Genomic DNA, 25911 nt, shown 5'->3' with positions numbered 1-25911 from the left:
CTCCCCAAGGCTTGTTATTCACCAAAATTTAAATCAATGTCATTCTGATCATATTTACTCATTAGTGGCTTTATGAACACGAGATGCTTTCAGATATGGAAAGAAAATTCCTTGGGAAAGGAATTTATTTCTTTTTAGTGGAGATGATGGAAAATGCTGGGCTGAGAATTTTCTGTAAAAACTAGCATTTTGGGTTTCTCGCTATTACATAAATCACATCTCAGAGAATTCTTTGTTTTCCTGATTCAGATGGAAAAAAGCAAAGCAAATACATAAATGGGAAGAATTTACGCTAGATGCAGCTGCAGGCTTTCCTCTCATTATTTTCAGTTTTTCTTGTTTATTTATCTCCATTTAATGCACGTGACTAACGCTTGTAGTTTTAGCAAAGACAATTGCAGCGAGGAAGTCAATAACCCTGAGCACCTTCATGTTGAGAGAGTTAAATCTTGTTTGTGTGGAATTCAGGGGGAGTTATGCTGCTGATTTCAATGGAGCCAGTATTCCTGTTCAGGCCCTAAAATATTACAAACATTTCTTTTTACGGCTACTTGAAAACAGTGATGCTAAACATGAGCCCTGCCTGTAATTCCCAGGGGCTGTGGGCTCCCAGCCGCTCCCCCCCTGGCTGCCCTGTATCACTCTGGTGATGCCCAGTCCCAGTTTCAGAGCTGCGCTGCACCCTGCAGCACTGCAATGTAGCATGGTGAGCCTGGTCTCAGTGCTGCCAAGACAGTAAACACCCTCATCCCTCCATCCCAGACGCTAGTAACCCTGCTTTAATAAAATACAAACCAGTCATTATAACATGTAGGACACCAGACAAGCAGCAATTCTCTGCTCTGCCCCAGCAGATTGAGCTGGAGCCCCCAGAGACTGCATAATAAGGTCAAGCGTGTGCTTCCCAGCACGATTTCCCTGTTCAGTTATTAACCTTGCTGATTTATCCCATCCCATCTCAGGAGTCAGCACATCACTGGGGCCACACCACCCTCATACAGCTGTTATGGGTCCACGCTCCTGTGCTGTCCAGCACCCCAGCCCCACATACACACACACACGCAAGTGCCAGATTTCCTGCTTTTATCTCTCCTTGTACTCTTCCGTGCAATTCTCCCACCGATAGGATAGGCTCGGGGCTGTAGCATTCTGTCCATGAATGAACTATGGTTTCCACAGAAAACTTGACCAGATTTTCTCACCTAGCTCTCAGGAAGAGGAAATGATGGCTGTGGATTGGGCCCACTGCCATGAGCATCCCAGTGCAGCTGGGGAGCACTGGTCCAACGGAGTCGATCAGGGGAGCCCGCAGGCCCCAGCTACCTCAGTCGGAGGCCCCCTCAACCAAAATACTGTTTAGTTTTAACAGTGCAGGGGAAGAATGTAGGCAGGATTTGAGAACATGTTGCTGACATATATGTGCATCCAATGATGGGGTTCTGCAAATCCATCATCTCCCTGGTGCCACTGGGCAGGACTTCAGTCCCACTGCATGGCCGGGGGCAGCTGGCTCCTCTGATTGACTCTGTTGGGCCAGCGATCCCCAGCTGCTCTGGAATGCTTGTGGTGAGGTGCTCAATCCACAGCCATCATTTCCTCTTCCCAAGAGCTTCCCAAGGCCCTCTGGGTTTATCCTGCTAAAGCTACCCAGAAAACATGCGTGCCAGGCTCAGCCTGCAGGGAGAGAAGCTCTCTGCAGCAGCTCCACCACCACGGTTGTGGTCTTGGCTGATGTAGGCACATGTCACGTCAGCTTTTCAGCTGTTGGGGCAGCCCCTCTGCCAGACACAACGGGGGGATGGCAGTTCCCTCCCACCCTCCAGAGAAGCCTCTGTCTGCAGAGCCATCAAGCCCATTACTCTTACTGTCCCAAAAACGCTGGAAGAAGCTGCGCCCAAGGGTCCTGCCAAAAAGCCATGTTGTAAAAATAGCTCAGTAAGGCATAGAAGAACATCTTTTTTTGATAGATGATGTTGTCCTTGTTTTCACAGAGTGAGGCCTCTGCCAGAAGAAAGCTCCACCACATGCAAGAGAACACATCCCCTTGGTGGTGGAGCAGTGGCAGCACAATGTGGCCACCTGCACGCAGCAAGCCTCACCAGAAAGCACCCCACAGTGACCAGACCTCCTGCTTCCCCACTCATGCCTGTCCCTCTATACATGTCTTACGAACAACGTGTCAAAACCCAGTATTACAGTGGTCGGCAGACAATGTGACTTTCCCCAGTAGTCAGCACCACATATGATAGCAAAGCGTGGGAGGCTTGGATGTTTACCTCAGCAGCTTTTTAGTGCATGCACTAATCCAAGTTTTCTATTTTGTAGAACAAGTAGGAATAAACAAACTGAAACCTCACAGCACTTCTCTGCTAGGCATGCCATAATATATCTTATAAAAGATCCTAAGATATTTTCATCCCCAGTGTTGCTAGCTCACCATAATTTTTATGATACTTGGGATTCTTCCTAAACACAGCCCCAGGAACCAAATCTTTACCTCAGCTTCCATTGAAAACTAAGTATCTGGCAATATCTCATATCTGCTCAGCAAATGTCACAAACCAGGAGGCAAATAAAAAGAACCTCTGTCTTCAAAAAAAATATTCTAGTATCTGGGGTAATGTTCCCTCCACATCGCATGGAATTATGTTGTTGGATCCCATGTCCTATAAAAGCGGACTTTGTGTGAAGCAACATCCATAGAGGAGTGATTTAGAAGTTGCACAAGGATTGTTTTCGGTGGGGGGAAGTCTCTCTACACAGCCAAATGGAAACTGTAGAGTGCAATCCCTGAGGGACAAAGGTCATTGCGATGCCTTGAGAGGGTCGGGTTCAACTGAACCTCCTGGTGGGATTCCCACTGGTGGCAGGAGGGAGCCCATTCCACTCCCAGTGGAGTGGGAGTGGAGAAGCTGCCCTGCAGCACCTTGCATATGCCATGAAGTAAAAATATGTCACTCTTCAGCCAGACCGCTCCGGCTGTCTGCAGTTTGGGCACATCATTACACAGACACCCTCTAACAAATTTCCACAGCGTTTCCATTTCCTTACGGGCTGTCATGAGCAACTCTTGCTCTCTTGATTACTTCACACTTTTTTGTCTTAGTGGCACAAGAAGCCTTAGCTACTTGCCATTCACGGATGCAGTAATGTAGCCCTGCATACAAAGCAGCAGCCATGAACACGGCGCACTCGATTAGCTGCTTGCACTGCAGTGACCTCGATCTATAAATACATAAAAGTCCCTTCACAAGAAGTACCCTAGTATGTTTACATGTGAGAGGCAATGAAAGGACATCTTTATATATATCTCCACAGTGGGAAGGAAAATGCTAATGAATGATGCTGAGAGCAACAAAACAGGCTCTGAAGTCAAAGTTGCCTGAGGAAGTCAACAAAACCAATGAAAGATTTGCCACCAGCACAGCCTTCTCGATGAGTCATGGACGCACCACCCACTGCAGCTACAAGGGCCCGGACCTTTGTCAAGATACAAGTGTCCACAGCAATAAAATGGGGCCCTTTGGGACGCAAATGCCCATGACATTGAAGACACACTCATGATCCACAAAAAGCTTCTTCCTCACAGACCTCCAGAAATAGGCACAACTGCAGAGGCCATCGACAGGGACCTGCAGCCCCCACATATGCCCCTTCCCTGGGTCCCTGTGCCTGGTGAGAGGTGCCACACTCCCACCTCCAGCCAGGAGCCCAGCCTCAGCCAAAGTTTCTCCCCCTGAACCTGGAAGACACCAGGACACGTTCACAAAATGACACCACCAGTAAATTACAAACAGAGGGTATAAATGGATGGAAGACTCAAGAAGTCAGGAAGGAGCTCCCACTTCAGAGAGGATGTGCTCACACTTCCTTCGCACAGCCCTGCTCGGTCACCCTGAGGTGATGCAGGGAACCTTGGGGCTGAGATTGCTCTGTGCTCATTCCCCTGTGCCTTCCCAGGAAAGAGCAATTACGCTTATCACCCAACAGCATGTGCAAGAAAGACTGAGGTGAGACTGTCTTATTGTACATGTGAGGATGGCTTATTCAAGGTTTGCTGTTGGAAACAAGTCAACAAACAGACATACAGCAGAAATAAAAGCAATAAATATTAAAAACATAACCACATTTTTATTTGGTTATAAATGAAAACCAAGGTGGTAACACTGCATGAAGTGATCTGTGGTTTCTTTCCAAGAGAGACTGGTCGACTCTACCCTATATCATCCATCCTGGATGCATGAAAACACATCTACAAGCACTCTACAATAATGACCAATAGTAATTCACCTATTTGGCTCATGGGCATTTGATAAATTCAGTACGGCTTTGTTTGATTTTTGCTGGAGGATTTATTCCTTTCAATGCATTTTACAGGAACACGGGTAAAAAAATCATAAGAATAAAAAGAATGTAAGGTTTGCTGTCTTCTCCAAATAGATAAGATAGCAAAAGCAATGGGGGACATGCGCCACCTTACAAAAGGACATGTGATGTTTAGGGAAGCGTTTAACAGAAACAGCTTTGCATTAGGAGTCTGCAGTGTCTCTCGGTATGCAGGTGTGAAATAAATGTGGCTAACTGGCCTGTATTATGGGGCCCCGTTGAAACTCCACAGCATGGAAGCTATCTGGTTTATTTAATGCAGGGGCCCTCAAACGTTTTAACCAGGGGGCCGGCGCGCGGATGCAGTGGCAGGCAGTCACCTGCGGCTGCTTGGTTCCCCCCCCCAAACCCCCGGCAGGGGGGGGCGGGGGGGGTCTGTAAATACCGGGGGCCGGATTGAGGACCCTGGGGGGCCGTACCCGGCCCGCGGGCCGTAGTTTGAGGACCCCTGATTTAATGCCTGGACAAGGCTCTGAAAATGTAGGCAGTAAAGGCAGTGGTGGAGCTCTGCCAGCACATCCAGGACTTCATCCCTTTGCCTCCCAAAAAGCTTCCCTCGAGCCCAGCAACAGCCGAGGTGAGGCACTGCCTGCCTGGTGCTGGAGCTAAGGCGAAGAGAGCCCTTGTCTCCCACCTCCGGGCTCCAGGATTTCCAGCTGTGTGCCTGGCATTGCCTCACATCTTGTGCCCACGGGTTCTGGCTGTTGCTCGCAGCTGCACACAGCCACAGCACAAGCTAAGCTGCTCTGTGCTATATCTGCTGCTCGGTACCTCTGCCACCCCCAGCCACTGCGTGTCTGCACCCTGTCCCCCCGTGCCTCCCTCCACTGCCAGCCCAGCCTGTCCAACGGCCTAGACCCTCTCCCATTGGGAATACCCAAAAGTGGCAACTGCCTTCAGCCTTGGCTGGACTTGTTCAGAGAAGCTTAGCTGGGAAATTTTATTGGGCCAATTAAGCTTTCCTTCTCAATAGAGGTAAAAGTTAAAAGTAATAATTTCTCTTGGTAAGCATTACGGAAAGCTCACAGCGGGCAATAAAGCTGATTTGTAGGAATGAGTAATTGAAAAAACAGTAATAATGATGCAACACCTATGTGCTCACTGGGTCAGTCTATAACATCAACCTGCAACAGTGTCTGCTTTCAGCTTCCACCCACGAAACTGCATTAGGAGCAATAAACCCATCATCACCACAACAGCCTGATTGCACTTTTCTTTTTTTCACCTGCAGATGGAGTTGGATGTAAATTTAGCTGCAGAAATCCAGTGCCAGCCAGGTGCTTCCACTTCAGAGAGGATGTGCTCACACTTCCTTCGCACAGCCCTGCTCGGTCACCCTGAGGTGATGCAGGGAACCTTGGGGCTGAGATTGCTCTGTGCTCGTTCCCCTGTGCCTTCCCAGGAAAGAGCAATTACGCTTATCACCCAACAGCATGTGCAAGAAAGACTGAGGTGAGACTGTCTTATTGCACGTGTGAGGATGGCTTATTCAAGGTTTGCTGTGCCAAGTGGCAAGACACACCCCAGAGCAATAAATCCTATTTGGTACCCATGGGGAGCAGCGACAGTCCTTCCTGCCCTGACACGTTTGGGAAGCCCTTTTTACAGCGGGAAGCCTCAGACACAGGAGCTGCCTGCTTCAACAGGGCTCCCTCAGCCCTGCCAGTGCAGGAGCAACTCAGGCACCCTGTCTATCAGGTGCATGGTCTAACCACCAGACCTAGTACCTACAACAGCCAACATATTCCCTGCCCACATACGTCCCCTGAGAGAGACACATACTCTGCAGAAAGGTTTTTCTTGCCTCCCAGTTTCAGTACTGAGGGCTCAACTCCATGCTAGCGTTTACCCTCATGGTCAGTATTTTAGTTTCCAGGGATTTTTTGCATCAGTGTGGTCAACTTCTGCCAAGCTCTCTCCTTGGCTCTTCCTGGAGGGGAGAGCTATGTCTGCAGAGGTCTGTTTTGCTGGCAAAGCCTTCCCGTGTCTTTTAGATTAGTTTCCTACTGAAACAGGCCTTGTGCCATTGCACTGCATGTGTATCTATGCGTCTGTCTGTCAGTCCACCCTAAAAACTTTTGAAACCACTGGCTAACTTCAACCACATTCGGGAGATATATCTTAAAGGATCCTAAAAGTTTTATGAAGACAATCTTGTCCCTTCACAAAATCAAGCCTGGTGGACTCCTCCCCCTGTGAAGAAGGCTGCTAGAGCCACAATGCTGGTACCCTCTATTGGCAAAACAGACTTATCTGATGTATTAACACACCAAGAAAAACAGCTTTTAAGAGAGAAATCCATGTGCATCTCTGTGCTATGTTCATTGCAATGATCCTAGGCTAAAACAGGACTTTTTGGCAGATGCTGTAAATAATTCACATGGTGTGGGAAGCTCATTGGCTTAAACTGGGCAGGTATCACTCACCAGCTCCTCTAAGACATTTTGTTTTTCTGCCTCTCAGACCAAGTGGACTGCAGGGAAGAAGAGCCTCTCTTTTTCTCACAGAGAGCTCTGACCAACGCCTGCATGTGCACATTCATGGTGTACACTTCAGCAACACCTGGGTGAAGATGAAACAGCAACAGAGATTGCAAAACCTGCCTTACCATTGCAGAGAGGTGACCATCAGAAACACTAAGAGCACAGTGAGTAGTGGAGCCTGTCTTTTAAGCCACAGTGTGAAGCATTCTGTCCATATACCCAAGCAATGGTGACAGAAACCCGCTGTGTACTACCACCAGCACCCCCTGAGGTCCTTGAGATGCTGGAGAAATGGCACTCCTGCAGCTGTTACGGCTGTTTCATGTATTTCGAAAAAGAACAGCATTTGGCCCATGCCTACAACCCTTCTGCAATCTTTTACAGCACATAAGGCAAATGATCCCTTGTCTCACCATCCAAGAGTGATGCAATCTTACAAAGACTTCAGGAGGAGAATCCAGGTATTTCAATTAACTGGCCCTTGTGGGGGCCTTGCCAAATTAATTTATACCAAGGCAATTTTTATCTTTTTGGAAATTCAAGGCATTCTTCTGCCATTCTCAAAAGTGAGAAGCTGTATGGGAAGAGCTCCTACTCAGGTGCAGCAGCTGGCTGGTGTGGGGCTGTGAAAGGCACAAGGAGAGCTAAGCAAGCACCTTGGGATTTCTCCATGATCCTTGACATCTCTAGCAATAATCAATCAGATGAGAGCCATCTTCTCTTCCCTTCAACACCCTGCCACACAATTTCCTTAGACAAAAATGAAACACTGCTAGGTCACACCTGTCTTCATGCAGACAATGATCACAGAAGTAACAGCCTTACCAGAAAAATCTCTCTCCAGCTCAAAACAACCCAAAAGGTTTGGATTTTTTCACCTCCAGTTAACAGTGCTTCTCCAAGAATTGACAGTTTATTCCACAATGGGTTTATTTTGCCTAATCACTACTTTCACTCATCAGATAGAAACACTCAGTTTCTTGGCTCACAAAACCCTCCAGATGCATGATATCATCAGCTATGCACTATCAAGGAAAATAATTTTGGTTTTTTCTCAGCTTCAGAATCACCGTTTCCAAGGCTACACTATCCTGCATAGGAAAATGAAACAGCATATTTCAGTTGATCATATGAAAAAGTCCTTTGACCCGCCAGTAAGAAAGATGGTATTTAAATACTCTTCCCTCCAGCAATTCCCCTCCTTTCCCTATCCCCACAAAGATTTATGTTCTCAGCCTTGGCCTGCCAGCAGTACCTGTTGTGCATATGGAAGACCAAGAAAACCTGGAGCTACCTCCAAAGAGCCAAACAAAGAACTGGACTTGTTTGTTCACAGGCAGGGCTGTGAGAAAAGCTGGCTCACTCCCCAGAACTGCAGAATAACCCCTTTAACAGTTTCTGAGTGCGACGCACCACTGCAAAAGCCTGCAAAGCAGCAGGTTAGTGTTTCAGTAACTGCAATAGTACTAAGGATCAAGGGGATTTCTTTCAGCCTCAGAGTAACCTGATTTCATGAATCTTTTTCAGTTGCTCTTCTCTATAGTGAAAAGGCTTTGTGTCTATAGAACCGGCTGCTTAAACCATCCAGTTACCGTGACCTACGCTTAATTTTAGGAAAAAGAACACCTGTCTGAAATACATGCAAATATGCACTGTCAAAAGGGTCATGAGAAATGGCACCCATCTTTCAACTCATGGCTATAGATTTTGACCACAGCAATGAGGGATGCTGTGGGGAGACTGGTGATAGAGAGTCATGGCATGTGTCTAGTAAGTTTGTTTTTGGACATTAACTTCTTTTCTTCCTGGAAATGTTGCCCAGGGAGAATTTGAGGACTTCAATTTGTGTAGGATTTTGAACAGTGGTAGACCGGATATCTCATGCCAACGCCCATTGTGTGTGATGATTAATCTCAGATTAAGTCCCCATGAGCTTTTGATCCAAAACTTCTGAGATGTGTCAATTCACTGCTTTAGGTTACACGCTTCCCCTGTAACCAGTTGTATCCAGGATTCCCAAAGAGAAACATGGCAGCCCCACTTTCCAGCCAGTGAACTGGAGCTGAATAAGTGAGCCAGTCCTCTCTCCATGACAAAAATGAACTGTGAAATGAAGCAGTGGGGTGCAGTGCCTGAAGAGAGACTCTGGCTGCACTGCTAAAATCCTGTGGCACTTTTCTCAAGGGAAGCAATAGCCCTGCTAACGAGGCCAGATGCCAGTTTAGAGAATTAAATTCTGCCTACCCAAATTCCTCGTTTCATGTGGGTACAGTGCTCTTCACTTCCTACATAAGAAGTTTGGAAAGGGTCTCCTGCAGCCCTGGGACCCATTCCCTCCTGCTGTTGGCAGCCTACAATATACCCCTTTTCACAGACTGGTCAAGCTCCCTCCGAGGAATAATTTGTTTTAGCCATAATTGGAGGCTGATCCAGAAGCCCTGATCCGCAGTTGTTAGAAACTTGCCGTTCTAAACGGGGGACTGCCGATACGCACTGTTAAACACTGGCTGTGCTCCATCCCAGAGGCGGCTGCAATTCAAGAGCTGGCCAAGCGGAGGGCCAACCTCCAAGTGCCAAAAGCACTGGGAACGCCAGAGAGAAAAGGAGACGATGAGACCTTCCTGTGCACTAGCTGCAATGGGGAGAATTATGCAGACGCTCACCGGGCAGGTTGGAGGAGCATCTCACTCCTCGACCATGCTGGTGCTCCAGAGATGCAGAACACCTGGGAGGTCTGGCAAAAGGACAACTCATTCCTCCAGGACTGCCCATGAGAGAGGGGGAGGTATCTGTCACAACCTGACCCAGAGATCTGGCGGTCTCATTCCTGGTACTCCATGTATGGAAAGCTTAAAAAGCAAGTGCCAGTGCCCAGAAAACAGCAGTTGTGTCGCTCAGCCCTGACGGTGCCTGAACTCTAGAGAGAAAGTATCTTTTATGGTAATATTCTCTGGAGACCAAAGGTTTGTCTCCACATGTACCCAGAGCTGCTCTCAGCTCCTGTCCTCCCAAGCACAGGTAAAACCTAAGTTCAGGTTTCACCTTTTTCCCCGAATCCTCTTTTTGCTGCCCCCTTATTTAAAGGTTCCCACCCTCTGGCCCGCTATGCTAAAGGCAGTGGAAACCCTACGCAGGGCTTGGGAAGACGGGCTTCCCTGCCAGGAGGGAAAGCCTGGGGGCCAAGCCAAGAGATACACCTCCCCACAGCCGTCAGCTGGTGGGGGACAGCATCCTGCTGGTGTGCTGTCGCTGCGATTGCTGCCGTGAGCAGGGAGCCCCGTGCCACGCTGGGTGGCAGGCACACGTCCTGCTTGACTCTCACAAACCCTCCCCAGCCACCCTGCACTGAATAGGCAGCTGCCGCAGCCTGGGATTTCTAGGTTCCTACATAATTTCATTGACTGCAGCCTGACTTTGTTTACTTTGTCTCATTACCTGTTCCCCTAGAAATCATCATTATTCTTGTGCTTATGAAATAATGCCCCCATGTCTTGCTAAACTCACTGATATAATGCAAAGAGCTGGGCTGGGGCTGGCCGTCACCCCCATCACCCCTGGCCCCTAGCTGAACAGACTCTCCTTTGCACGTGGCATTTCTGTGCAGAGCTCAACTATTCCTGCTTTTCCAAAGACAGAATGATAAGGAAGATGCTGTTAAAGGTTGGGGTTTTTTTCCTACAAAAAGCACTTCTACAAAGTGTAGAGATGGGACGTGAAAACATATTTCCCTACCCATGTCCTCACGTGTCCTGAGCACTGCTGAACACCAGCCAGGATCCCTCTTTCCTTCTCATCAAATTGGGCCTTTGTTTTCTGTCTGTGCAGACATCAGTGGCACAGGATGATTAAAAAAGCCATTTTCAGCCTTGTAATGGGCTGATGTCCCAGGCTGCTTTGAGGTTATTCTTGCATTTGCCCAGGTTCTTTGTGGAGTCCCAAGTCCTGCAAGTGACAACTCAAATCTCTCATGACCCATGAGATGAGAGCATTGAAGATGTAGCTTCATTTAAGGACAACAATGATAAGCTTAAAACCCAAGCTTATTCAGGCCTAAAAGACAGGCAAAAAAAATGGGTAAAAGCTTCTAGGCTGCAACAGAGTGTTTCTACAACCCAAAATTAGGGCTCCAAAATAAAGAATACCAAGCATCTTTAACTCCTGTTTGTGTCAGCAAGTGTTGCAGTTCCTCTCACTGTGTATCAGGGCCAAAGTTTTGAGTAGCAGGACACAATTTACTTCTCTACACAGCTCATTTCAGGTAGAATCAGTAGGACTGGTGTCCAAATCCTTAAGGAACAGAGGTAGGCTGCATGCAGTAACAGCGCAAGGCAAAACATTTGAAGGTTTTTCTGCTACAGAAGGCACAAGAGATCAATAAAATGCTCAGTAAGACACACACCCTACAGTAAACCAGTGGTATGTGATGTTTCAAAAGTTAAAAGCACGTTAGAATTTGTTGCTGGAATATAGTCAAACTGCAAATACGCCTCTCCTATTAGCAGCAAGCAGCAACAATAGCTGAGGTCTCCAAGTGATTTATTAGCAGTATTCTGAATAGATGAACACTCAAATAAGTTAGTAATTTACTAAAATCTTGTCAAGGAGACTCTGCTTCAGTAAGTCCTTTTATCCTGGAGCTTGTCTAAATGGGGACACTCAGGCGAGCTAATCTGAATTGACCACAGATGGGAATGTAAAGTGAATGAGATAATTGCATTGCAGAGTGGACAGTCACTCTCGCTCACAGTTAAAGAATTAACATCTGCTGAGGGCCCCTTGTTGATGAGCCCTTAACAGTGATCTCAGGCCGAGGATAATTTTAAGATTAGGGTGTAAAAGAAGAAAAATTAATATGATCTGAACCATGGGAGGGAAGACAGCCTTTTATGCATACTAATAAAATTGGCATTCCTGTCTGAGCATGAAACTAAGTTTGTTTCTGCATCTTGTTTACTTAGATCAGATTATGTTTGGCTGGTGAATCCAGTTCTGATTTCCCTTGCAATAATGTGGCTGAAGGGTTACACCCTGTAAAACTGTGGAAATACTCTGGATATGTAGCACACTTGTATAATCCAGGCTAAAATTTGGCCCTAGCCTTTCTGTTAAAACACTGATGACATAAGGCCAGCATTTAAAGGTTTCTGCCTATGCTAAATAAACTGCTGCTGTGAAAAAAATGAATTTACTAAATTAAACATGGGGAAAGTCTTTGGTGGCCCCTCTGCATGCAGCTGATCCGAAATTATTCCTTGATAGGGGAGTTTCTTGTCCCCTTCACAGTGTTGCAAATCTGACCCCTCAAACTGGCAGATGCTTGAAGCTTGATGGAAACCTGGGTTGGCTGTATTGAGGTTTCCTCCTCCTTCCTGCTTCTCCTTCACCCATACTACTGGACGGATCCCATGATGGGGGACAGCCTGGCCCTAGGTGTTGAACAGTAAGTGCTTCTGAAAGCAGTGCCAGCCTGTGGGTGGATTTCTGAGCAGGATGCAGTGAGTGCCTGGGGGATGCCAGGGCAGGAGGCAATCTGCCCTTTTCCTCTGTTCCCTGCTGAGGAGGGGCTCAGTTGTTTTGTTTGGCTCCTGGATCCTTGCAGAGAAGTCATTGCTTTCCTGGCTGCTGAAAGTGGTGGTGATTCTTCTTTGCATGAGGCCAGATTACAACCAGGCTGCTCCGGCATGGGGCTCAGCTTTGCAAAGTCTCTGAGCTGACCCATGAACTCATGCTTACTTCCACGAAGAAAGCCTTTAAGGCCAAACCTGGGGCATCAGTGTAGTGTTCCTGATACCAGTACTGTGCCATGCAGCCTTCAACCTCTGTCCTTTCCTTCCTAATCCCACCCTTGAGCTGTTGATCCTCCAGCTCATGCCTGCTTGAGTGTGAAAGACTCAGATGCATCCAAAGCAGAGGATACCCACACCTTGTGGTTTTGCAGCATCAGTCATAGGTAGCAAAGAAGAGCAGAGACCTGCCAAGTCCCTGCCTAGGTGACCCGACCCACCAGCAGACCTGTCAAGTGCCACACATAGCATGTGACATTACCTCTTCTGGCTCCCACCGCTGTGGTGGCATCCAGCTTGGGTGACCACAGCCACAGTCCCACCCTCTGAGCACAGATTGCTCTCCCAAAGCTCTCCACCACCCCAGTCCCACCACCACAAAGGGAAGCCCAGAGCTGCTCGACTACAGAAGAAAGATGAAAGGCATCTCCCAGAGCCATTTCAGCATCTCTGATTTCTCCACCAGCCCTGAGCTCTGGACCTTTGAAATGAACCCAGAGGCCTGGCAGTGCTTTCTGTGCTATCATAAATCTCCTCAAGATCAACATCATGGCAAACCGTGATGAGGGAGGATTTTTGTCGCAAGAGTTGAACTAGGCATCTAAGGAATGACTCCTGATAAACGAGGGCAGAAGAAATGGAAAAAAACTGACCTTTCTTTTCAATGAAAACTGGAGCGGATACAGCTTTGCTCCAAATTAATACAGGTGATTTACTAAAAAGAGGCTGTAAGCCCCTGAGTGAGTACTATGGGCTTCTGCATGCTACTGCCTTGAAACAGGGCTCGCAGGCACCGTAACCATCGGCAGACATGCAGGCGGATCAGCACTGCCTGCTCTTTGCAGGGGGCTAAAGCCAGAAACCACCAGCCCAACCAGCTACTCAGGGCTGTGCCAAGCTCCAGTGACATTTAGGGTGAGCCGACATCTCCCGAGGCCTCCCCTGAGGCAAATTGCTCATCCAAGGGGATGGGCAGCAATGACCCAGCTTCCAGCAGCACCCAGAGACCTCACAGTCCTGCAAAATCCTGATTCTGTGCCAGGAAATGCACATGTGGCGTTGAAATGTTTGAAGTGGAAGAAAGTGCTACACAGATGGTGTGATACAAGTTTGGATCACGAGTTACAGTAGTTAGATCTCAGTTAAAAAACTCTACAAAGTTTAAAACGTAGTCCAGTTGCAGTTGCAGAATTTATGTTTGTGGTTTAAAAAAACACCCTGGCAACTGAACTGCAATTAAGTACTGCCCTTCAGACCTGGACATTTCAGATGACTGCATATTCGAAGCCACTGTTTCAAGTGAAATTACTGTTTCCATGTGTCTGAAATAAGGTGCTACCAGAAGTGGGAGTAAAGCACAACACAACTCCAAACAGAACACAAAACTCCGATGTTTCTTTAGGTGAGATACATGTTGCTATTGGCAGTTACAAGAATTGCTGGAATGTAGCTCCCTGTAATAAATTAAATGTCATATTTGCTAAGCATCCAGCTTGCCATCTGGTCACCAGACAGCTGCTGTTATTACGTTGCAGGTAAAAAGTGGTGTTTAAGTGCAGGGAACTGCAGTGTGCCACTCAAATAAAATCCTCTAAGCTCCAGCGCCTTGGACTCAACATTTGTTTAAAACCCAGCATAATTACATGCTCTTGACTTTTATAGCTTCTTTGCAATAACACAGGCTAAAGCAATGCCAAAAGAAGAGATCCCACAGGAGCAAGCTAGGTAAATACCCTGTTTTTCCAGCATGCAACTGCGGATGCATCAAACACCAACAAATCCCTTTTCTTTTTGAGATAGGCATTGGTTTCTACACACAAGATGCTGATCATTCTCCCTCATGCATTGCACCAACCTGTAGAGGAGCCAGCCCGAAGCTGGGATTTGCGCAGGTTCTTGCTGGGTGCAGCCCCCATCCTGGTGTGCAGGTACATGACTGGGGTGACCACACTGAAAACTGCACTGGGGTGCTAGCTATGTGGGGCCCAGCACAAACGAAGCAAGTACTGCCCTGAGTGATGCCCTGGATTTGCTGTCCCTGAGAACGATCCCTGGGGAAGCTGAAAAAGGAGCATGCAAGTCAGAGTACCCCAGACATGGGGGGCTGGCCTGAGAGCTACAGATTTCAGTCCCTGCCCTGTGTCACAGGCTGGCATAGTTGTTGGTGTTGGGACACAGAGGCTGGCAGTAGTGCTGAGGGCCTGGAAAATTCCCAGTGGGGTACATGCAGCCTTTCTTTTTTAGGTCCCACTTTGTAGTGAGCCCCAGTTCAGAACCACAGAGTGGTTTGGGTTGGAAGGGACCTTTAAAGACCACCTAGTCCAGCCCCCTGCCATAGGCAAGGACATCTCCCACTAGATCAGTTTGCTCAAAGCCCCATCTGGCCTGGCCTTGAACACTCCAGGGATGGGGCATCCACAGCTTCTCTGCACAACCTGTTCCTGTGTCTCACCACCCTCATAGTAAAAAAAGTCTTCCTTATATCCAGCCTAAACCAATTTCAGTTTAAAAACCGTCATCTCTTGTCCTGTCAGAACAGGCCCTGCTGAGAAGTCTTTCTCCATCTTTCTCACAAGCCCTTTTAAGTGCTTCACTGTGAAAGGAAGTTCAGGCAGCTTTTTGGGGGCACAAGAAAAGGGAGGCAGGAGAAGAGAGGAAGATAGCACATTCTGTCACCAACCATCTGATTTAAACCTTTTGCTAATGAAATAACTATCCTGGGTCTGTCTGGCAGGTCTGGAGATCCTTGTTTCAGAGCTGACAAGAGCACAGAGCAGCTTCTCCTAGCTGAGATGCAGCTAAGAGACACACTTTGGTGAGCAAACAGCTTTCAGTATTTCTGCAAGGTGGCTTCCTAGCCGGAGCATGGCTAGAGGTGACCCCAAATGATTGCAAAGGGGTCTGAGCAGGTGATTTTTCTCAGACATGAATGCTGGTCTCCAAGGACCGGGCTTGCACCTCAAAACCAGTTCTCAGAAGAAACTACCATGATATAACGGAACCCCCGATTCACTAATCAGATTTGCTCCTTGCTCTGTGTTATGTTAGAGGGGAATTTTAAAGTTTGATTAAACTTTCAGACAAGCTCATTAAATTAGGCCACTAGAGGGAGCAGCCTCTAAAAGTCCAGAGCTGGTCACTTGGGGACATGTCCCCACGAGTGGGGACACTGGAGGGAGGACAACCCCACGGCTGTGGCACCCAGGGGAGGTTCTCCAGCACTGCAGGACAGGCTTAGGCACCAAAGGGAACAGTGTTATTGTTAGCACCTCCAAATGCATGACTTATTATCTGCTGTTTCTGACATTGAAAATAATTGCATTTTTTCACATATATTTTTCCTCTTAGCGAATGTAATGTCTTTCTTCTTTTTTTCAAGATCTTTTCACATGACAATAAGTGTGCATAAAAAAAAAAAAAAAGACAAAAAGAAAGATGAGGTCTAAGCTTGTTAATTACCTGGCTACTCTGGTTTATGGGAACCATAACTCAATGTGGTCAGCAGCTGTTTTGACTGGTTACACAGTTACTTCTCAGTGAAGGCGGTCATTATTAAAAATTAATCTGGTGACCATTAATCTTAACATACTTGCATTTTGGTCCAAATCAGACTGATTTGCATCCCCCCAAAACCACAAGACTGCAAGATCTTGAGAAGACCATTAAGGGCAATGCTCCCTTTGGCTTTCCTGAGGAATCAGCATCATCTGCCTCATTTGCAGTTGTGTGTGGGGTTTCACTGGGTGAGGGGACAGGAGGTTTTGGAAAAGACAGGAATTAGGAGCTCAGCAAAATGAGTGGCAGGGCAATGCCTACATTACCTAGGAATCAATTGTGCTAATTCATCGAAATAAATTCGATGACAAGGGATGACAGTGCAGTAAATTAAGATGGGTAAATGCCAGAGTGGAGATTGCAGAAGGAAAGGGGGCTGGAGCAAGGGCTTTCTCTTCCTGACCCAGGCAGACCTACCTCTCCTCCGGTGCACGGGAAGGGACTTGAATATCTGGAAGTGCAAATGGCTCCTCTCTGCCTCACATCATCCTCCAGCCCGAAGGTGGCCGAGCAGTTAGCAGCAAAGTATTTGTAAGGCTTCCACGTCTCGCCAAAGTCCTGGGAGCGCTCCAGCACCATGGCGGCCGGCCTGGGCGACTTGAAGACCACAATCAAGTGAGTGAAGTAGAAGGCAGCTTCCAGGTCCAGCCGGATGGTCTCGCGGGGGGCGTCCTGGGCCGCCTGCCACCAGGTGCGGGGCAGGCGGAAGGGGGAGTCGGCCATGGCGGCGGGGGGGTGGGCCAGCCCCGCGTGGGCCCTGCTGCACCGGCCGCAGGTGGGACGCTTGCAGCGGCGCTGGGCATCCTCGGCATAGGCACAGAAGGGCTCGGTGGCATGGCGCCCACAGGCTGTCTCCGTCCGCAGCTCCCGCCCGTGTGCCAGGTTGCCCATCCGAGGGTTGCAGGCCTTTTCGCAGGGGCTGACCGCTCCCACCACGCTGCCCAGACCTGCAAGGCAGAGAGCAGGGGATGACACCCCACGCTGTTGGAAGCAGATACGCCCCATGGCGCACTTCTCAGGGACACTGCCCCTGTCAAGACCACATGCTGACGGTACCTGCCGAGCCCCGGAGGGGCTGAGGGACAGCGTGGAACCGCTGCTCAGCTCTCCCCTCCATGGAGCTCAGTGTGTCTACAACAGCAAAACAAACCAAAAAACCCTCAGGGCTTCCTTGCATTTGGGAAAATCCCTACTAAGAGTTGCAGAGCAGAGCAGTCAGCAGGCAGGACAGATGCCTCCACCTCACCCTCCCACCCCGAGGGACCCAGAGCAGCACTGAGGTTTCACAGGCAGTGACTGTGACCGTGCCACCCTTGCTCCAAGGCCTTCATTGGGATCCAGGTGGTACAAGGGAAGGGGAGAAAAGCACAAGAAAGACGGGCTGCCAGCAACGCTGGGGTAGCCAAGGCAGCATGCTGGTGGGAGGCCAGGAGACGGCTGTGGGGCACAGCATGGCTGCACCCAAGCTCACCATGCAGCAGATTGGGTGTCAGGGTGCAAGAGCTGGTAGGAGTATCTCCTGACACTGATAACCTCAAACCTTTACCCCTTTCCCACCCCTTCGTCCCTATGCCAGTTGCCAGTTCTCCCCACAGTCCCAAACTGCTGCCAAGGTCATGGTTGAATTGAAGCATCACTGAAGTTTGGGAAGGCTGTCACTGATGTGTGTAAGAGGGGTGTGTGTGTGTGTGTCGGGAAATAAATAATCCTTGGTCGAAATTATGCTGGCAAGCTGCCTCATAGCTGAGGCTCTGTGGGTTTTGTTCAAGTTTCTCTGGAAGCCTTGTTGATTAAAAAATCCACAGTTAAAGTGTCAAAGAAAAAAAAAATCACCATGGGGTTTGGTGTGAAACCATCTGCAATGTAACCCTCCTGGTGCAGGAATGTTTGATTAGGGGCTCTCCACGTCTTTATTAATAAATGTAACAGTAGGTCAAGGCTGTATTTGATTGACCATAACTGTCTAACATAAAAAGAAAAATAAAGGTTTGATGACTTGGATGTGGGCAGGCCAAACCATCTGAGGTACATAATGTTGCCTTTATCACCTGGCCAATCACACATAGTCAGCTTTGTGCACCAATTATTTTGGCTTCTTCTTGGCACCTCTGTTATGTCCAAAGGTCGTTTCAGTCTAGCATCCAATAAATCCTTTATTTGGAGTTTATTCAGCTTTTGTCTACAGTGTCATAGTTGCAATTAAGCTATATTACACGCTAGCAGAGGCTAACCCTTCAGAGCCTGACAGCATTCCCCACTCCTTCTGCTCCTCAAGAAACCCCCTGGAAAGAAAATATTTCTACCACCAAAGGTCTATACAGGTTTTCTATACCAATTATTCAGAACAGATGTGGACCACTGCTTGTTATGCACCCATTACATAGCACCTCTGAATCCAGCCGCTGGATTTCACCAGCTAAACTGTCTTGCAAAATTTTTAGTGAACAAAAAATGCTCAGTCAAGTTAGCTTCCTATGGAGACCTCGTAAAACCACACCTGAGATGATCTACATTAACTGTGCAGAATACGTTTACCCTAGAAAAGTAAACAAACGTGACTGTAAAATTAATGTAATATCACTTACATCTCCTGAACATCCTTTTCAAAGCGTTGTATAAACATTAACTAACCTACACAGCTCTCCTGAGGGGTAGGTAAGTAAGTGTTATTATCATATTATCAGTTAGGCTTGCCACAAGTTGGTCTAATTTATGTCTTTGGCAGCTTTCCTGGATTCTTTGGCTACGTGTAACACAGCGCAGTTAGCCGCTAAACAAGCAGATGAACATTTACTGCGGTTCTGTCAGTTGCGGGGTTGCAAAGCAGATTTGGGAAGAGGTAAGAAGAACAGTGAGCCCTGTCAGCAGCCCAAGACAGGTCAATATTATTTTTTGCGGTTGTCAGGTCCTTTTGGTTTTTGCACACCACTGATTGCCACCCCGGGGGAGGCAGTGGAGGACCTGCTCAGCAGGGGGTTCCCTGGTGACAGGTGGTGGCAGGGCTCGGTGTAGCTGTCCCTGGGTGGGGGGCAAAGCTCTTCCTGAGGCCAGCCAGGAGGGGTTGGCTACCAAATTTTCGCGTGAGACTCTGGGAGCTGAGAGTATTCAATTGCTCCCAGCTCCTGGTATGCTCCAGCCCCGGTCACACACAGTCACTGACTGCAGTTGTCTTCAGGCCAGGCACAGAGAGTCCTTCTCTTACCTGGGGCCAGGGACCTTGGCTTCAGCAAGATTTGAGAAATGCCGCTGGCACACAGACATGGCTCCCAGGGGCAGGAAGGGGGGTGAGGAAACCCCCTTTGAGAGGGTGTTTGTTTTCACTTGAATGGGAAAGAGTTGCCTGACAGATGCAGAGTACCGCATGTTATGAAAAGTGACAGCTTTCTAGCGTAATGCTGGCTGCCACAGGAATTCAGTAAAAGGACAAATGAGAGCATAAAGATTTCCACGCCACCAGCCACAAGTTCATGACTGCTCTGCTACAGCCCAGGAAAAGGTGCTTTTCCTTACTTGTGCTTAATGAGTCTGCCCAACTAAATACTCCCATTCTACACACTGTACATGCCACCGGACTGGGATCTTCAGTAACGAGAGCACGAAGCGAATGCCATGACTCACCTGTAAAACATCCATGGAAAATCATATGCTTCCTGCTTAAGCATTTTAGCAACACTTGCCTTGTGATGTTTCATTTGTATCTTGTGCCTGATTAAATGTTTATTTCCCATCTGGGTTCGTTTTTTTCTTTTCAAAGAAGAAAACTGGCACTCGGCTCGCAACCAGCCGAGGAAGCGTTATGCAAACTGTTTATGCCCAGTTGTCTCTGCCGCGGAGCGGCAGGACCCCGCAGCGGGCAGATCTGAGCGCAAACTGTCTGTGCTGCGGGAAGGGGCTTTGAAAACCCTTCGGGAAGGGGCTTTGAAAACACTGCCCGCCTCGCCCTGCCCCGCCCGGCCCGCCTGCCGCCTCCGCGCCCCGACGGCTCGGGCACCGCCGCCCCGGAGCGCCTGCGGAGCGGGCAGCGCCCACCCTCCGCGTCCCGCGGCTGCCCCCCGCAGCCGCTCCCCGCAGCGCTCCGCGGCCGGGCCCCGCTCCCGTGTCGCCTCCCGGCTGCCCCGAGCGCAGCCCCCGGGCCGAGCCCGCCCGGCCCCGCCGCCCCCCCGGCCCCGCGCCGCGCCGCGCGCCCGGACCCCTCTTTGTCTGCGGCGCCGCCCCGGCCCGCTCCCGTGCTCCTGCCCTTCCACGCGCGTACGCGCGCACCTACGCACACAGCACGCACGGACACGGGCACACACAGCACGCACGGACATATATGCGTAGGTACATGCATACGCGCGTGTGTACAGATACGTGCAGACACGGACGTACGCGTGCGTATGCGGCGCGCACACGCGTGTGTGACACCCGATGCGTGCGCGCGCCTATGTACCCGCACACACCCGTGTGCGTGCACACGCGTGGATATACGTGCACGCACGTGTATGTACACACGCGCGTACACACGCACGTACGGCCCCGTATCTACCTCGTACGCCTGCGGAGGACGGAAGACGCCGAGCGCCGGACGGTCGCGACCCACCTGCAGCGGCGGCGGCGCCCAGCAGCAGCGCCAGCCACATCCCGCGCCCCATGGCCGAGCGCCCGCCGCCCGCCCTGCGCGCCCCGCCGCCCCGCGGCGCGACCGGCCCCGCGCGGCATCAGCGCCCCGCGCGGCACCGGCGGGCGGGCGCGCACCGCCCCGCCGCCCGCCGCGCACCGCCCCGCCGCCCGCCGCGCACCGCGCCGCCCCGCCGCCCGCCGCCCGCCGCGCAGCGCCCCGCCGCCGCCCGCCCCGCGCCCCGCCCCGCCGCGCCGCCGCTCTGCCCTCCCCGCCGCCGCAGCCCCGCCGCGGGGGGCGGTTGCCGGTGCGCGGCCAGGCGCGGTACTGCAGCGCAGGGTGCCCCCCGCCCCCCCTGCCGCCCGAGCGGCTCCGCTCGGCAGCCCGAGGCGGGCGGGCCGGTGCCCGGAAGAGGGACCCGCGCCCCGGGGCGGGGGCCTGTCCCGCACCAGCCCCGGGAGGCGCCGGCTGCAGAGCCCGGCGCGCTGTCGGGGCGGAGCGGGGCGAGCGCGGCCGTGAAGCGCAGCCTCCCCGCGGCCCGGCTCCCTCTCACAAGAGCCACCCCAGACCGAGTTGCTACGGGCTTTGGAGACTTTTTTTGGCCCGGTCCTGGCACCTGAAGGACCGACCGGTGGAGCCACGTAAGCATGAGAAGTTTTCCCTGTTGGCAGGACTTGGCGATCTGTGGCTTAGCTCACAGGTTCCAGAGCCCCCAAGTCCCACACGGTCTGGTCGGTTCAACAGCGCCGGTCGCCGTACCTCAGCAGGAGTTTTGGGCTCTGAAAACCGGAAAAGGCACAGCTACAGCTATTTTTTGCGGCCAGCCCGTTACCTTTTCAGTTCTCAGCAGAGGGACATTAGGAAAGCAAGGGCTAAGCGCTTCTGAGCGGTTGCTTTTTTTACTCACCTGAATCTAACCTGGGAAGTGAGAGTGTTGCAAGCCTTACAAAATGTTTAGTACTTCTTTCTCTGCACTTTGAACTTGGATAACTTAAGAACGACTCGGTTTAAAAAACCAGTATGATGGTATCTTAAGACCACCGTGCTGCTTTCTGCAATGGATTTCAAAAATGCCATGCATTCAGGGCTGCTCAGGGTTATATCGTCACCAAAATGCTCCCTGAGAAGTATTTAGTCCATAATCTGCTGACAGCAGTCAAACATCTGGCTCACGGGGCGGTGCTGTCTCTATATCTATACCTTAAAAGGTACAGCTATGTTGATCTTGGTCATCTTTCTAATTTTTCAGTGCTGACTTACATACCATCAAGAAGCATTTTGCTTGCATTGCCACTGTCATTTTCTCTGCCCTCCAGACGAGCACATCTAGACAGGGAATTCCAGCCCCCGGGCAGCCGTCAAGCCCCCATGGCCACTTGTGAGCTACTCAGAGGTTTGTCCTCGCCATGATGGGGGCTGCACCCACACTTTGGAGCCTCCTCACAGCAGTGGCCATGGAGGAAAAGGATGTTCTGGAGGGTGTCTGCCTCACATCTTGCAAAAGGGTGATGGGCTGCTGAGGAATCACACGGGGGGTTGTGCTGTTAAAGCCAGGTTGCAGCAGTCACATCATGCAGGGCTGGGAAAGGGAAAGCGCAAGCCACAGGCGAGGAATTTATCTCCGTTGTAACTCATCGCTCATAGTTCCTCCTACGTCAAAACTGGCCGGTAATAAGTCTGCCCTAGGGTGATAAGTCTGGGTGGACCTGAGCACACTGCTGTGCCAACCCATTTGGTGTTAGGAGCATAGGGCAGGCTGAAGTCCATGAACAGAAGGAGTAATTGTCTTGGAAGGAGATGACAGGGCTGACTGGGTCAGAGGGTGGCTCTGGGGAAACCCCTGGGGCAGCAGGGAAAGAGGTGATCTGGACTGAAAAACTGCAGAACAAAATCTTGAGAGAGATGGATGACGGTATCAGTGTCTGGAGAGGGAAAGTGATACCAGGCTCGAAAGGAGAGAGAAGAGCAGTGGCCAGCAAGGGAAAATGGAAGGAGAGAGGCTACGCTGTGGGCATGGAATCACAGGGACAGAAGAGAGAAAGAACATGTGGTAAGGACATGCTCACAGCCATGGCAGGGGCAGGAGGTCTGATATTGCTGAAACAGATCCATTGCATAGAAAACTGGGGACAATAAAGGGCAATTTCCAGATAACCCCAGGTAGGACATCCCAAAGCCAGCTTGAGTATCTGAAAATTTGAGAGAGCTCATGAACCGCCTTCCCCTTGGTAGCATAAGCCTGCTCTTTCAAGGTGCTGACGGCTCGCATGCCGTGATCCACATAAGCCAAATAATGGAGTTACACTTTCTTTCTGCCTAGCAGCTCTGCAACCTTATAAAACCTGTTTGCTCTTCCTAGATGAATTTGTTTTACTTGTTGGAGGCCACATAGTCTGCAACTCTGGCCACAGGCAGCTCAGATCCTCCCAACACCCCCTTCCTGGCTCTTGGTTGCCCCATGGGACCTGCACAAACACTCATCCATGAATGCACCCAAGACGGTGGCTCACTGAATAGCCCCTGCAGAACTGTGTATGGCCACAAGCTATGGGCATCTTCCCAGGGCAGGTGTCGCTGCTTGCTGCCTCACAGGGCTGGTGGGAGTTCAGCAGGTTGTGGGAAGCGCACAGAGATGTTTCAGCCCAGTTTTATTTTCTTTGTCTGTCAGTGTTGCCTCTTGAGGTGCCAAAGGAGAAAAACATGTAGTTAAGAGAAGGAAAGTGTTTACCTCTCCCCAGATTTTCTTCAGGATTATAGGCTTTTGGGTTCATGCTGTACTGCTGGTTAAGGATGAGCAAAAGATGTTTCCAGCTGTCATTCCTGCAAAGTCGTTGTAGGTAGCCAAGTAGACAGACAGGCCCAGAAACGTGAAGATCACCTGTTTTTGTCTGGTGTTTGTATTTCTTGATTACACTTAAGAAGTTCTTGAAGAGTGATGATGTTCCCTGAGTATATGTGTCCCAGTAAGCTAGAGGGGAATAAGCAGGGGTGGCAGGCCCAAGGAGGTAACCTGGGGGAAGAAGCAGAGCCTGCTGCTTTGGCAGAGGTGCCCAAGGGCATGATGCCATCCCTGGAGAGAGGTAGCAGAAGCCCTTTGGCCTTTTCTGTCAGAGTGAAATCCTGGCCCTTGAACTGGGTGATGACAGAGGATCCTCTGCAAATTTCTTCCCCCAAGCCCCCTGCCAAGGGTAGGGATGAGCCTGGATTAAAATTTTCAAGACAGTGTGTGAAGCTAATTTTAGAACAAAAACCATGGGAGGAACACCTCACCTACCACTCAGTCAGAGCCACCTGACTTAGACTTTTGTCATAAAAAACTCGAAAATCCAAAAGATCAGATTTACTTTTTAACTAGAGGTTTGTTCAAAGATCACTATTTTCTCTATTGGCATCTGTCTAAGTATGCAGAACTCCTGTTACAGTTTAACAGGAGGCCCTTGGGGCCAGCGTGGTCCTTCAGACATGTCTGACTATTTTACGTGGTGTCACATGTGCCGTCTTGCACCTGCCCGTGACTCACTGCTGCCCCACGGACTGGGCATGGCCCACTCGGCTCTGTGTGGGGAACGGAGGTGATACCCAAACGGAGCACTGCACCTCGGTGGGAAGATGAGAGGCTGGACTGGAGTGCTCTCCACCAAGCAGCCTAACCACAGGGCAACAATTCCAGTAGAACAATTACCTACATGCTTTAGCTCTAGAGATGCTCACTTTTAGTTTGTTAGTGATTTTTCATTAAGGGGCCCTTTCAGATGTCCTCTGGGCAGGACTGGATGTATCTCATGCATGGCTCAGCAGTAAGTTGCTGGTGGGAGAGATGGGGGCAAAAGGATGCCCTCCTTGCACTGGTGCAGAGCGTGTTGTGTTACGCAAGAGCGAGCCATCACCATGCTCCTGTACAGAGCCCTTCCCCGTGACAGCTATGGCTTGCTCCACATCATTTTTACTTGACCTGGTTTGCCTTTTCCCAGTGTTTTGGGTGACCAACATAAAATGTCTAGGTGATAGAGGTAAGTGATGTGGTACTGGTCCTTTGCCCTACTGTGTTGGAAATGGTGATGCTACTGTTTCTACAAGGGGTCTACTGGATTAGCAGTCCTTTTGACTTTAAAGAAAATTTGGCTGAAACAGATCTGGTGGCTGTTGCTGTTTTCAGATGATCCATTCCTCCAGCCATGAACAGAGGTTGATGTACCACATGCACATCTAAACATGTTAAAAAAGCTTTATTGAAAGGAATAGAAATTTGTTTGTTTCAAGAAAAAATATGGTCTTTATTCAAAGTCCACTGAAGTCAATGGAAGTCAGCATCTGATCTATGGATTTTGGATGGAGTCTGAAGCCACTTCCCTCTTGTCTCTTTGATGCCGCATCTTTAACATTTTTTATTAAAACCCATTGTTAAGTCTTGTGTTTCTCCATTTCTTGCAAATCACTGAAAATCTTCCAACTGTCATCAAATTATCGATGAAAACACTGACTCGTCATGTTTTGAAACAGATTGACTCCTAAGTTTTCTGTATGAAAATAAACTAAAAGATGAGCCAGAGTTATAATTACTGATTAAAGTTTTGTATTTCCTTTTTTAAGTTCCTGTTAAAGCTGAGTTCTGATATAAGGCATCACCCTACAGACAACTGCAGAAAATGAAGGAACCAAAGTGCCCTTAACTTTTCCCTGTACCCAGTGATTGACTTTTTGGAGCTAGGTATTTTGCATGCTGGACCAGTGTGCATACGAGAACAGAAGCACTTTCATGGGTTTTAGTGTAATTGGAAGTCAAGTCACAGAAGCATTATTGCAGTGATAGTGCCATTCTTCAGAAGTCTGTAATGAGGATGGAAAGCACCCTGTTTCTGCCCACCAGAGGGAATAATGCAAAGGGTCAGCAGGGAACATGAAAGAGAGGAAGAAGAAACCCTGGAGTTACTCACTGCCATTAATTTTGTGTGTGGGCAAAGCAGAGACCGTTGCAGTCTCTTGGGTAGACTTCTGCACACTGCACAAAATGATAAATCCCTTTATTGAGCACAGGCAAACCCATTTACTGTGTAATCTGGTAAAGATTTGAATCTTTCTCCCTCTGGTTATAGCATTGGTCCTTCCA

General features: G+C 49.5%; 1 protein-coding gene and 1 long non-coding RNA gene across 6 annotated transcripts in view; one reads left to right on the top strand and one right to left on the bottom strand.

Moving 5' to 3' along the window:
• NTN4 (netrin 4) overlaps positions 1-20852 on the bottom strand; it is a 51083-nt gene extending 30231 nt beyond the window's left edge. For 2 of the 5 annotated variants that reach the window (XM_037389924.1, XM_037389928.1), the window contains exons 1-2: positions 20733-20839; positions 16625-17154 (exon numbers count right to left, since the gene is read on the bottom strand). In XM_037389924.1, coding sequence (XP_037245821.1) covers positions 16625-17154; positions 20733-20838 — 636 coding nt within the window. In that variant the 5' untranslated portion in view covers position 20839. Of the gene's footprint in view, positions 1-16624; positions 20161-20732 lie in introns of those variants that run through there. The other 3 variants (XM_037389926.1, XM_037389927.1, XM_037389925.1) reach the window with 3 other exon arrangements.
• Positions 20853-22529: 1677 nt separating this feature from the next.
• LOC119149430 lies at positions 22530-25209 on the top strand. The gene is made up of 2 exons (XR_005104687.1): positions 22530-22854; positions 24961-25209. It is a non-coding gene; the product is annotated as an uncharacterized LOC119149430 (long non-coding RNA).
• The last annotated feature ends 702 nt before the right edge of the window (positions 25210-25911 follow it).

Source organism: Falco rusticolus, chromosome 5, assembly GCF_015220075.1.
Source record: "Falco rusticolus isolate bFalRus1 chromosome 5, bFalRus1.pri, whole genome shotgun sequence".
Lineage (NCBI taxonomy): Eukaryota > Metazoa > Chordata > Aves > Falconiformes > Falconidae > Falco > Falco rusticolus.
Note: the sequence above shows the minus strand (reverse complement) of the source record. Positions and strands in the feature narration are given on the sequence as shown.